Source organism: Aethalodelphis obliquidens, unplaced genomic scaffold (assembly GCF_003676395.1).
Source record: "Aethalodelphis obliquidens isolate GAN/ISIS:26980383/991018 unplaced genomic scaffold, ASM367639v1 scaffold111, whole genome shotgun sequence".
NCBI lineage: Eukaryota > Metazoa > Chordata > Mammalia > Artiodactyla > Delphinidae > Aethalodelphis > Aethalodelphis obliquidens.
The window spans coordinates 155,917-166,765 of NW_020838055.1; the positions used below are offsets into that span (position 1 = coordinate 155,917).

The window sequence follows — 10,849 nt, forward strand, 5'->3', positions numbered from 1 at the left end:
GGCCTCAACGAGGCCAGGGAAAAGTATGACCCAGCGCCTGCCCAAGGTAACTGCTCAGCAGATGTGAGCTATGACAACTAGCGTGTATTTCTCAGAATCCTAGAAAATAATGACTCTGTTTTAGAAGGCGGGGCCCGGATGCTGGGTGGGTGTTCCCTGGGCAGCGAGGCTCCGTGGCCCCAAGGGCTTCCTCCTTTTGCAAGCTTTTTTTTGGCACTCTCTCAGCCAACTCTGGGAGGGTTTCCTGGACAGAGGTCGTCGTGGCAGTTGCCTTAAGACGTGCAGCCCAGGCCACAGCCACTAGTGCTCTCTGACCCAGGTCCACTGCAGGCGGCAGCAGCAGCCCCAGCCGGTGGGTGCAGCAGCATGGAGCTTTGGGGGCCCTACTTGCTCCTCTGCCTCTTCTCCCTCCTGACCCAGGTCACTGCCGAGACACCTACCTCCAAGGTCAAGAAGGCTGCAAATGTTAAGAAAGGTAAGGAGGGGGGTGGAGCCCCTCCCCATCCTCCAGGGAGCTGGTCGCCCTCTCCTTTGCTGGTCCTCACTCTCCTTCCCCTCCTTCACTTTCCTTCTCCATGAGTCCAGGGAACTTCAATGAAGTACCCCTTGGGACCTGGGAGAGTCCTCCAGCAGCAGGGGCAATTGTCAAAACTGTAAGAGTCACTGGCTCTTAGAATCAGAAAGAAGCTTCCAGATCACCTAAACTGACACCCACTCCCCCACCACCCCAATATTTTACAGAAATCAAACCTTTGGCTCAGAAGTCTGGAGATGTCCGACTCTCATCAGGAGTGTTGGCAGGCTTTGCCTTGGCATCTCCAAACCTCGGGTTTCTCAACTGTAAAATAGGGATTGTGGCATTTGCTCACAACACTGGTTGTGAGGATTTAATGATAGAAAACATGTGAAGTGTCTGGAACGTAGGATATACTTGATGCACGGCGGGGGCGGGGAAAGAACAAGTTAATTCTTAGTTCTATAGTGTATCACAGCCTCGAGGAAATAAAAATGTTCAAACCCAAACTCGGATAGTGGAGGCAGCTTTGCTCTCCCTCTGTTGCCTCTGGGTTTGGGGTGTCCTTGGGTCGCCTTGGCCTCAGCAAGGCCTGCCCTTGGAGCCCTGCCTGCAGTGAGGTCACCGCGGGCTGTTTTGAGACAACATTAGTGAAATGCCATGGCAATGATCGGGGCTGTCACCCCCCACAGGGCTCCAAGGGGAGGAGAGAGAGTTCCAGGGGATGAGAGTGCTTATTAAGCAGAGAAACAGGTGGCTGGGGCCAAGAGCACAGAAAAGGTGAGGCAGAGGGGCATGGGCCGCCCTCAGGCCCCTCTCTGAGCCTCTTCCGTAAATGGACAGCTGCCCACTGGTCACGGACAATGTACATAAGGGCACATTAGGACAATGGAGACCCACAGGCCTGCAACACAGAATGGGCGGATCTGGGTGCTGATAGGAAATAATCCCCAAGGTTCAGTTCATAAAGTAAACAAAAAATTCAATACTTTGAATGGATACTATGCTGACATTGGTTTTGAAAAAGGGACTTATATAAAAAAATATATTTACTTGTATATGCATAGAATTTTCTGGAAGGATCCACAAGAGTTAGTAACAGTGATTACCTCTGGGAAGAAAAACTAGGGAGCTAAGGGCAGACTTGATTGGGAAGGAGACTTTGACGTTCTGAACTGTTTGGGTTTTTTAAAGTTATATGGCTATATTACCTTTTACAAAACGTTCATTAAAAAAAAAGAAGACTCACAGCATGCATGGTGTGTCCACGAACGTTAGCTGAAATTGCCAACAAGGATGTTCTTTGTAAAGGATACACAGTTCCAAAGGCAAATAACAGAATTTTTGAATGTGGAAAATAGTTGTTAATTTCTCAAGTTTACCAAAGATTTAGTATGTATTTATTTAATCATGTAAATCATGTATTTGATCATATGGACAAGAAGGTCAAACCAGACAATGCCCTGGTCCTCTTCAGCTGTCACACTTGAACCCTAGCTCCATGTGGTCCCCACGGAGGTGGCCCATGGAGGTCCAGGAGGAGGCCCGCATAACAGCTGACAGAGCAAGAGTGGAGTGTCCTGTCCAGCCCTGCCTCTTGCTGAAACCCACTGCAGCTTGGTTTTCTTTCCTTCGACCTGCTGCCAACCTACACCACACATGCTTACAGAGCTCTTTCTCCAGGTAGGGGCCAGTATACATGCTGAACACTCTAGCAGACAATTAGCATCCCTGCTCTTAAGATGTGAATCAATTTGCGAACCACGGTGGTTCTCCCTCAGGCATCATCAGCATCATCTGGGAAATACATTAAAATCCAGGCACCTGGGACCCACCCCCAGAAATGCTGGATCATGGGCCTGGAATGCTCCCCAGCATCTGCCTTTCCCACCAGTCTCCAGTGATTCCTGGGAGCAGCCAGGACTGGGGATCAAAGGAACAACCTAGTCAGGGGCCAGTGCACAAAAGTGGGGGAGGGTGTCCGGAGGAGGGACAGTCGTGCCCAAGGAGACCCCTCAGTGCCCGCTGAGTGGTGGAGAACAAGCTGGCAGGATGGACGAGGGGAGGAGAGGACAGAATGTGCTATGCCCCCATGCTGGCCCCCAGGGTGGGATGAGAAGGGGGAGAGCCCAGGCTGCTTCTGGGAGCTCATCTGCCCCTGGTGTGGGGTGTGGCCTGAGCCAGCTGTATGGGGGTCAGCCAGATGTGAGGCAGGGAGGGCTTAGGCGGCTGGAGCTCCAGAGGCCATGTGGCCACACCTGGCAGAGGAGCTCAGGTGGGGAGGATGGCCTCACAGGGGGTCACAGACTCTTAGAACAGGGACCTGAGGGCATCCATTTCAATCACATGCATTAGGAATCTGAGGCTCAGAGGTAGTGAGGGGCAGCACAAGGGCTCCGACTCCTAGCCCAGAGCTGTAGAAACACCCAACTCCTACGCCTTCCTCAGTGGAGTTCTGTTAGCACCTTGGTCCTTGGCCAGTCCCTGGAGGGCCCCTCGTACACTCGGGCACCTTGGTGCAAATCACAAAAGGCTCTCCGCTCTGAGCTGACAAATTATAGAAGAGCATCCCTTTCTCTGGTGTGGTCAAGCAGCACAGCCAGGGCAAGGCTTAGAGGCTGGACATGGGCCCCCACCTGTCCCCTCAGCTGAGTGCCCTTGTGTAGTACCCAACTTTCACAACTTTATGCGGTGCCCTGTGCTGGTACATCATGGGACTGAGTACAGAGCTGCTGTGAACCACTGAGGCAGAGGCCCACTGTGAGGCACACATAACCCAGTCAGGCTAGTTTGCCAGCCCCAAACACTCCCTGTTTTGCCTTGCTCATCTGGGTGTTAATTTCCTCATACTTGGTAAGTCACATCATGAATTTCTATATATGCCAGTATGTTTCTTGCTCACGTTTCCTGTGATTCCCCTGCAAAGGAATCTGGGGTGGACAAAGGTCTGACTTCACCCCTCATACCGTGGACTTTATGCAAGCAAAGCCAAATGGACCATGGAAGCGCTTCCCCACCCTCTACCCAAGCTGAGCTCAGCCTTTCCTGAAGCTCCTGGGATTTCAGAAAGACTGGGGTCCACCCACTTAGCTCTCAACTTACACATGCAGAGGAAGACATTTCACATCTGCCTCTCATGAATAACTGGCTCCGAACGGGCCTTTGTGCTCAGGAAGGCTCACATTAGGAAACGTGCTGCCATCACGGACGTGGGGAGAACAAGCTTGCAGCCGTGCGGACTTGGGTTCGGGCTGCTGGCTCTGCCAGTTCAGGCGAGTTGCTTCAGTCTGGCCTCAGTTTCCCGTCTGTGAATTGGTGGTGGTATAGAAGAGACACATTACCCACGTCACAGGGCTGACAATGAGCCCAGCGCTGGTCACGTGCTTCATTTCTCTTAGTCTTTATTCTTCTTCAGAGTCCTTGGAGGTGGGGCTATTATCATCCCGTTTTACAGATGAGGACAGTGGATTCAGGGAGGCTGTGGAACTTGCCCAGGTCACCCGCATGCATGCAACCTCAGAGCCTGTACACACGTTCACCTGTGCTGCTCCACACAGCCCCAGGCCGAGTGCCTGCCCTGCTTGGTCCGTGCCTTGTTCGTTCAGCCTGGGGAAGTGAATCTGGGAGGTCTCAAGGGCCCCTGGCCCTCCTTCCTGTGCTCTGTTCTCCTCTAGAGCTGGGAGGGTGGTTGGGTGTCACCGAAGGAGCTGTCTGCACCCTCCACTCTGCTCCTGCAAATCCCAACCCCATCTGATCCCAGCAACTCTCCTGAACAATGCGGTACACGTCTCACTTTAGCAAGAGCAAGAGAACGATGGTCCCCCGGTAGAAGGAAAATCATGAGCGATCACTTAGACTACCACCGGCAGGGACAGGGAGAGAGAGAGTATGCCAAGACATCAAGGTCGAGGGGAGTCGTTTCCCTCGTCCCCTTGTGGCTGACAGTGGTCCACCCCTCCCAGTCCCTGCCCTGCCTCACTCCCTACTGCCTTTCTCACGTGTTCGTGATTGTCCCCACTTCCTTCTGACTTTATCCTAGATGCCGTGAGCCCGAAGATGCTTGAGGAGCTCAAGACCCAGCTGGACAGCCTGGCCCAGGAGGTGGCCCTGTTGAAAGAGCAGCAGGCCCTGCAGACGGGTGAGAGCACGTGGCGGCCTCTCTGGGCAGGGGTACATCAGACAGAGGGCCTCAGGCCAGCAGCCAGCAACCCACCTGTAGCCTCGAGCCAGTACCAGGGCCCTGGCTGGCCCCTGTAGTCCAGGGCACTGGATTCACAGAGCCCCCTCCTCAGCCTGCTTCTCTCAGGAAGATCCCCTGACATGTGGAAGCAGCAATGTACCGAAAGGACAACAAGCTCTCCCACAAGAATCCATTACCGCCCACTGGAAGTGCGAGCCCTGCAGCGCTCGTGGAGCAGAGGCAACCCTAATGAACCCCAGGAGACCCTCCGCTCAGCCAGCCCCCACAGCCCTACAGGGCGTGAGCTTCATTCCCTGTGTCAGCTGCTTTGCTGAGGCTGCCACTCTTAATCATCATCATTATGCTGAGGCAGGATTTATCACCCCTATTTTAAAGAGGGGAACTGAGGCATAGAGAGGTTCTGGTTTTGCCACGCCCACCTGGCTAGTTACTGCAGTTCAGGATGGGAATGGAAGCAGCCTGCCTGGTGCATGCTGGGTGTGAGGAAAGGTGGGCTTTGGTCTTCCTGGCCCTGCACGAACCAGCTAAACCAGGATGGACAAAATACACGGCTGCGGAGCCCGGGGACACAGCTCATAGCCACCTGCCCTAGCACTGCCTGGCCAGCCTGCCTGGGCAACCTGTTCTCTTTCTCTCCACCAAGTTCCTTTCACATTGTCTCTATTTTCCACACATCTCAAACTCACCTACTTCTTCGTGACCTTGCCCTGGAGAACACAGAATACAGACTAACGATAATACTTAACACATGGGGGAATGTTTAAAATGAGCACAGTGTTGTTCAGGGCCTCAGTTTCCTCATCTGTAAAGTCGAAGGGCGGGGGGTGGACTTGCAGGGCAAGCTCTAAGGTCTCATGTCTAAGCTTTGTGCTTGTGCCAAGACCATGCAACCCAGATGCCACTTGCCTCCTGAGGTGGGTGATGTGGTGGGGACCTCCCCGTGCAAAGTCCATGGCATATGGAGAACTAAACACCCCCTCCATGTCTGCTGATTCCCAGGAGGTTCATGGGCTCCTGGCCTCCTTGGGGACCTTCTCCCTCTCATCACCCGCTCCTTTACTACCACTACCTGCAAATCACCTTGTCAATAACCCCACACAAAGCACTCCTGACCTAACTGAAGAGTTGAGAGAATCAAGGGTTAGGGGAGCAACCCTCCCGTCCCGCCATCTGCCCCTTCCCTCCCCCAATCAGCAAACACACATGAGGTCCTCCCCCCAGCGAGCCTCTGCCAGGCACAAGGAGGCAGAGGTGACCCAGCCAGGGTCCCGCTCTGGGAGCCTCAATATATTCATGAAATCAATGTATTCACTGGAACCCGCACGTGTGGGAAGATAAAGAAGGATTCCAAGCAGAGGGCACGGTAGGAGCAAAGCTATGGAAGGCCAGCAAGAATCAACGGGATCGGGCTTCCCTCGTGGCGCAGTGGTTGGGAGTCCGCCTGCCGATGCAGGGGACACGGGTTCGTGCCCCGGTCCGGGAAGATCCCACATGCCGCGGAGCGGCTGGGCCCGTGAGCCATGGCCGCTGAGCCTGTGCTCTGCAACGAGAGAGGCCACAACAGTGAGAGGCACGCGTACCGTAAAAAAAAAAAAAAAGAATCAACGGGATCATGAATAGGCCAGAGTGACAAAATGTCAGTAACGATGGTAAGGCACTGAGAACTGATACTTATTGAGGACTAACTATGTTGGAGGGAGTGTTGCAGGTAGGGTTCCCAAGAAGCGGCCCCGAGGTGGAGTTTAGCCTGCAGGAGGTTTATTAGGGAGCACACCCAGGATGAGCACCTGGGGAAGGGAAGAGACAGAAGGACGCAGGAGTGGGAAGAGTGCCCTGCGCGTCTCAATGAAAGCCTCAGCCAACTGCAGAGGGAGCCCTGACGACCGGAGGGCCCTTCAGAGCTGTCCTGAGTTGGGGCAAGAGGGCTCATGGGCCAGTCACTGGGTACAGGCTGCTCTGGGAAGGGGGCACACCATGGGGGAGGGGGCTGTCTTCCGCTGATGCAATCCCCAAAGGGGCTGAGAGTTAAGAGTTGTCTCCCAGCAGCGCTCCCAGCAGCTGGGGTAGTCAATCCTTCACCCCAAGGGGGTCTTGGTGGTGTGTCAGAGTCCCCAGCAGGAAGGAAAGGCAGTGTGGCGCCAGGCTGGGAAGGGCAATGAAACCTGCCTAGGATGAGCTGCAGGATAGCACGCGGTAGGGCTGGCTGCCTTGGGATGGCATCTGTGAGTAAAGACACCTCTGTGATGCTGCAGGCCCGGAGTTCAGAGCTCCAGGAGTGTCAGGTGCTCACGGGGACATGGAGATGTGTGTTAAGTGAAAGCAACTGAGTGAGAGGGTGAGTGAGTGAGGGGATGGGGGTGGGGTGGAGTGCAGACCTGCCCCTAACGCTTTTGGGGTCAGCAGCAAGAGGACAAATGGAGGCATGTACCCCAACTGCCTAAACATTTAAGTTACAAACCCAGCTGAAGAACAAACTGCTGGGACTTCCCTGGTGGTCCAGTGGTTAAGACTCCACGCTTCCAATGCAGGGGGCCTGGGTTCGATCCCTGGTCAGGGAACTAGATCGCGCATGCCGCACGAAGATCCCGTGTGCCACAACTAAGACCCGGTGCAGCCAAATAAATAAATAAATATTAAAAAAAAAAAAGAAAACCAAACTGCTAAGTAAAAACATTCTATGCTCCTAAGCTGACCAAATATATACCTTCATCACAACCTTTGAGACCAGATTCAAATTTAGAATCTTGGACTCGAGTTCCATGCCTGAGAGAGCTAGCCCCTGGCCCACCACCTGGGCCATCTCTTCTGTCCCAGGGGCTTGCCCGTCTCAGCTCCGTCCTCCCAGTCGCCGCCCCAGAAGAGGCCCCTGGCAGACTCTGGGAGCTTGCTTGGGCCCCTGGGTCAGGGCTTTGGGGTCCTGGGTACCTGGAGTGTGGTCTAGGTTCTGGGTAGGGATGTCCCCTGGCCCTGCAGTTTCTTGATCTTAGGGAGGGTGGGGCTGGAGGAAGATCAGAGCAGGTGGCTCCGCCTGGGCTCTCCAGGAAGCCCACTCTGAGATGGAGCTCATTTATTAGGGAGAGCCCGGGGTCCCAACTGTGAAGGGAGGGAGGTGTTGGAAGTAGATTGGGCAGAGGGGGAGCTGAGTAGCAGCACAGGCCCAAGGCCAGCCTCTGCCACGCTGTGGAGCCTCCAAGCTAAAAGGCCCCTTCAGAATTATCCTGCTTGGGGTAGAGATGACCCTACCTATTCCCCTGGGCACTGGATGGGGCACCCAGGAGAGGGGTGTGACCTTGAGGGAGGGGCCGTGTGCAGCTGAGGGGGCTGACCTCACTCCCAGCAGCAGGGGCTCCACCACCTCTTAAATGGGGATCTGAGATGTGCATCAGTGCCCACCACAGCACGGCCCTCTGGCCTGGGTCTGGAGCCTGTCCAGGGAGGACAGGATGTACAGGGATGGGATGGAGGATGGTGTGACTACCCCTGGCGGTTGGCTCTTGGCTCCGGAACCGGAGGCCTTGGGTGACGTCCATTTCCTCCCCTCCCCCCTAGTCTGCCTGAAGGGTATCAAGGTGCACATGAAGTGCTTTCTGGCCTTCGTCCAGGCGAAGACCTTCCACGAGGCGAGCGAGGACTGCATCTCGCGAGGGGGCACCCTGGGCACCCCGCATACGGGCTCCGAGAATGACGCCCTGTACGAGTACCTGAGCCAGAGTGTGGGCAGCGAGGCCGAGGTCTGGCTGGGCTTCAACGACATGGCGGCCGAAGGCACCTGGGTGGACATGACTGGCAGCCATATCACCTACAAGAACTGGGAGACAGAGATCACCGCACAGCCCGACGGCGGCAAGGTCGAGAACTGCGCTGCCCTGGCCGGTGCGGCCAACGGCAAGTGGTTCGACAAGCGCTGCCGAGACAACCTGCCCTACGTCTGCCAGTTCGCCATCGTCTAGCGGGCCGAGAGGGGCGGGGTCGGGGGCAGAATCCGGGGGTGGGGCGAGGGGAGGGTGGGATCGTGAGCCCCGGAAGAGGGGCCGTGGGACCTTCCCACCCCGCATCCCTGCCCCCGCGCGCTGGGGACCTCCTCTTGCAAATAAATTGGGTGCAGCTTGGCAGAGAGTGGCTGCGGTCTGTGCCGGGTCCGAGGGGTGGGGAGTCCAGGAGCCTGGCCGGGAGCCCAGGGAGAGGTCGCTTAGAAGGAGGCGAGTAGGGAGGTGGTGAAGGATGGCGAGCTGGGTGCAGAGGAGGGGGAGGAGGAAAAGAAGGGGGGGTGAACGAGGGAACCCCTGACTGCTGCTGCCTTTTTTAAATTAAATAACTTTATATTTCATTGGATTTCCCACTTACAGAAAAGTTGCAAGAATTCCCGTATACCCTTCATCCAGATTCCACAAATATTAATGTTTTCCCATATTTGCTTATCCTTCTATTTTTTCCTGAACCGTTTGACAGTGAAATGCAGACGTGATGCCCCTTTACCCCTAAATATTTCAGTGTGTTTCCTGAAAGCAAGGACATTTTCTCACGGAAGCAGAGTACTGTTATCAAGGTCGGGAAATAAACACTGTTACTATGTTGTTATCTAAGTTACAGGCCTTATTCAGATTTCCAGTCTTCTTACTGCAGACTCCACTTCCTCGTGTTGGAATCCAGCATCCCCTCCACAACTCCAGAGGAGGAGGGACACTCCCACCTGACACCCTCCTGTTAGGGATTCATTTCTGCGGTGCACTGACATGCTGAGTTCTGTCGGGGTGAGAGCACAGGCTGCCCGCGGGGGATATTTGCATCCGCCTTCTTGCCCAACAAGGGGGCTGGTTCAGGAGCCAAATATGACAGTGGCCAACATTGCCTGACTGGTGTGTCCCCCTCCTTCCCGCTCCTCACAGAAAGTTCCACCCTAGCAATACCAGCTACTACTTATTGAGCCCACAGACTCGCAGGCACTCCACCCAGGACGGGCGTGTTATTATCCCAGTTTTGTAGAGAAGGAAGTTGAGGCTAAGGGAAGTTAAGTGACTTCCATTGGTCACACAGCTAGTAAGCAGCAGAGCCAGGATTACAAGGGCCTTGGCCTTTCCACCATCCACCACCGTGATACTTGTCTCACATTACTGGACCTTCCCTGAGATAAAACATCAGAGAAGTGGCCTAGTGACCCCCAGAGGCTATTGGCCAGCTCCTGGTGTGACCTGGCCCATCCAACCATGTAGGCCCAGCTCTAGTGACACCCTTAGGGGAGGTCTTCCCTACCACATCAGCCATGGCATCATCCACTGTGTGGACTTTGCCACATCTTTTCTCCCTGGTTGTCTTCTAGTGTGTCTTGCCTTCAGTAATAAATTGATGATAGTTTGATTTGATCAAGGGGAGTGGGCTGGGCTGGAGTAGGTAGCTTACAATGAACTGTGTGCGTACTTTGTGCCAGACAGCCTGCTTGGCATTGTCACAGAAAGCATCTCGTGTAATTCCACAGTTATAGGAAGAGGTAATGATGGATGAGATGCATTATAGGTGCAGAAACTGAGGCTCAGAACAGTAACGTGATTTTTTTCAAGACGGCCTAGTAAGTGAGAAGGAAAATGCGATGCAAATCTCGGTCTGGCAGCTCTGAATCCTGGGCTCTTTTTACCCCACTCAGCTATCTAGCAGGATGTAGGTGGCCACGGATTTTGTGAAGTTCCCTGCATTGGGTGGATGCCCGCAAGAGGGCACCAGGCCTCTGCATGTGAGCATGGGTCCTGGTGGAGAGGTGCCACCGTGGCATTGCCTGCTTCCAGCAGCAGGTGGAAGTATGAGCAAGAGAATCGTTACCCATCTTTAATCAGCCGGGAATGCTCTTACACTTGAGACACTGAGATTTGTGGACTTCAAGCTGGGGTACACCTGTCCTGGGATCCTGTCTTTAAGCTTTGATGTGTTTTTTTATCACAGATTTTTTGCATTAATTTTTTCTTTTTTTTTTTTTTTGCGGTACATGGGCCTCTCACTGTTGTGGCCTCTCCCATTGCGGAGCACAGGCTCCGGCCGGACGCGCAGGCTCAGTGGCCATGGCTCACAGGTCCAGCGGCTGCACGGCATGTGGGATCCTCCCGGACTGGGGCACGAACCCGTGTCCCCTTAATCGGCAGGCGGAC

At 54.6% G+C, this 10,849-nt stretch overlaps 1 protein-coding gene across 1 annotated transcript; it reads left to right on the plus strand.

Annotated features, from left to right (window-relative positions):
* The first annotated feature begins 209 nt into the window (after nt 1-209).
* Nucleotides 210-9,299, plus strand: CLEC3B (C-type lectin domain family 3 member B). Its single transcript, XM_027096927.1, has 3 exons — nt 210-475; nt 4,554-4,652; nt 8,265-9,299. The coding sequence occupies exons 1-3, from the start codon at nt 367-369 to the stop codon at nt 8,663-8,665; spliced, it is 609 nt and encodes a 202-aa protein (XP_026952728.1). The 5' UTR covers nt 210-366; the 3' UTR covers nt 8,666-9,299.
* The last annotated feature ends 1,550 nt before the right edge of the window (nt 9,300-10,849 follow it).

Coding starts and splice junctions, on each gene's coding strand:
- CLEC3B (XM_027096927.1), top strand. CDS start 367: ATGGAGCTTTGGGGGCCCTACTTGCTCCTCTGCCTCTTCTCCCTCCTG. Junction 476..4,553: donor GGCTGCAAATGTTAAGAAAG/GTAAGGAGGGGG, acceptor ACTTTATCCTAG/ATGCCGTGAGCCCGAAGATG. Junction 4,653..8,264: donor GCAGCAGGCCCTGCAGACGG/GTGAGAGCACGT, acceptor CCTCCCCCCTAG/TCTGCCTGAAGGGTATCAAG.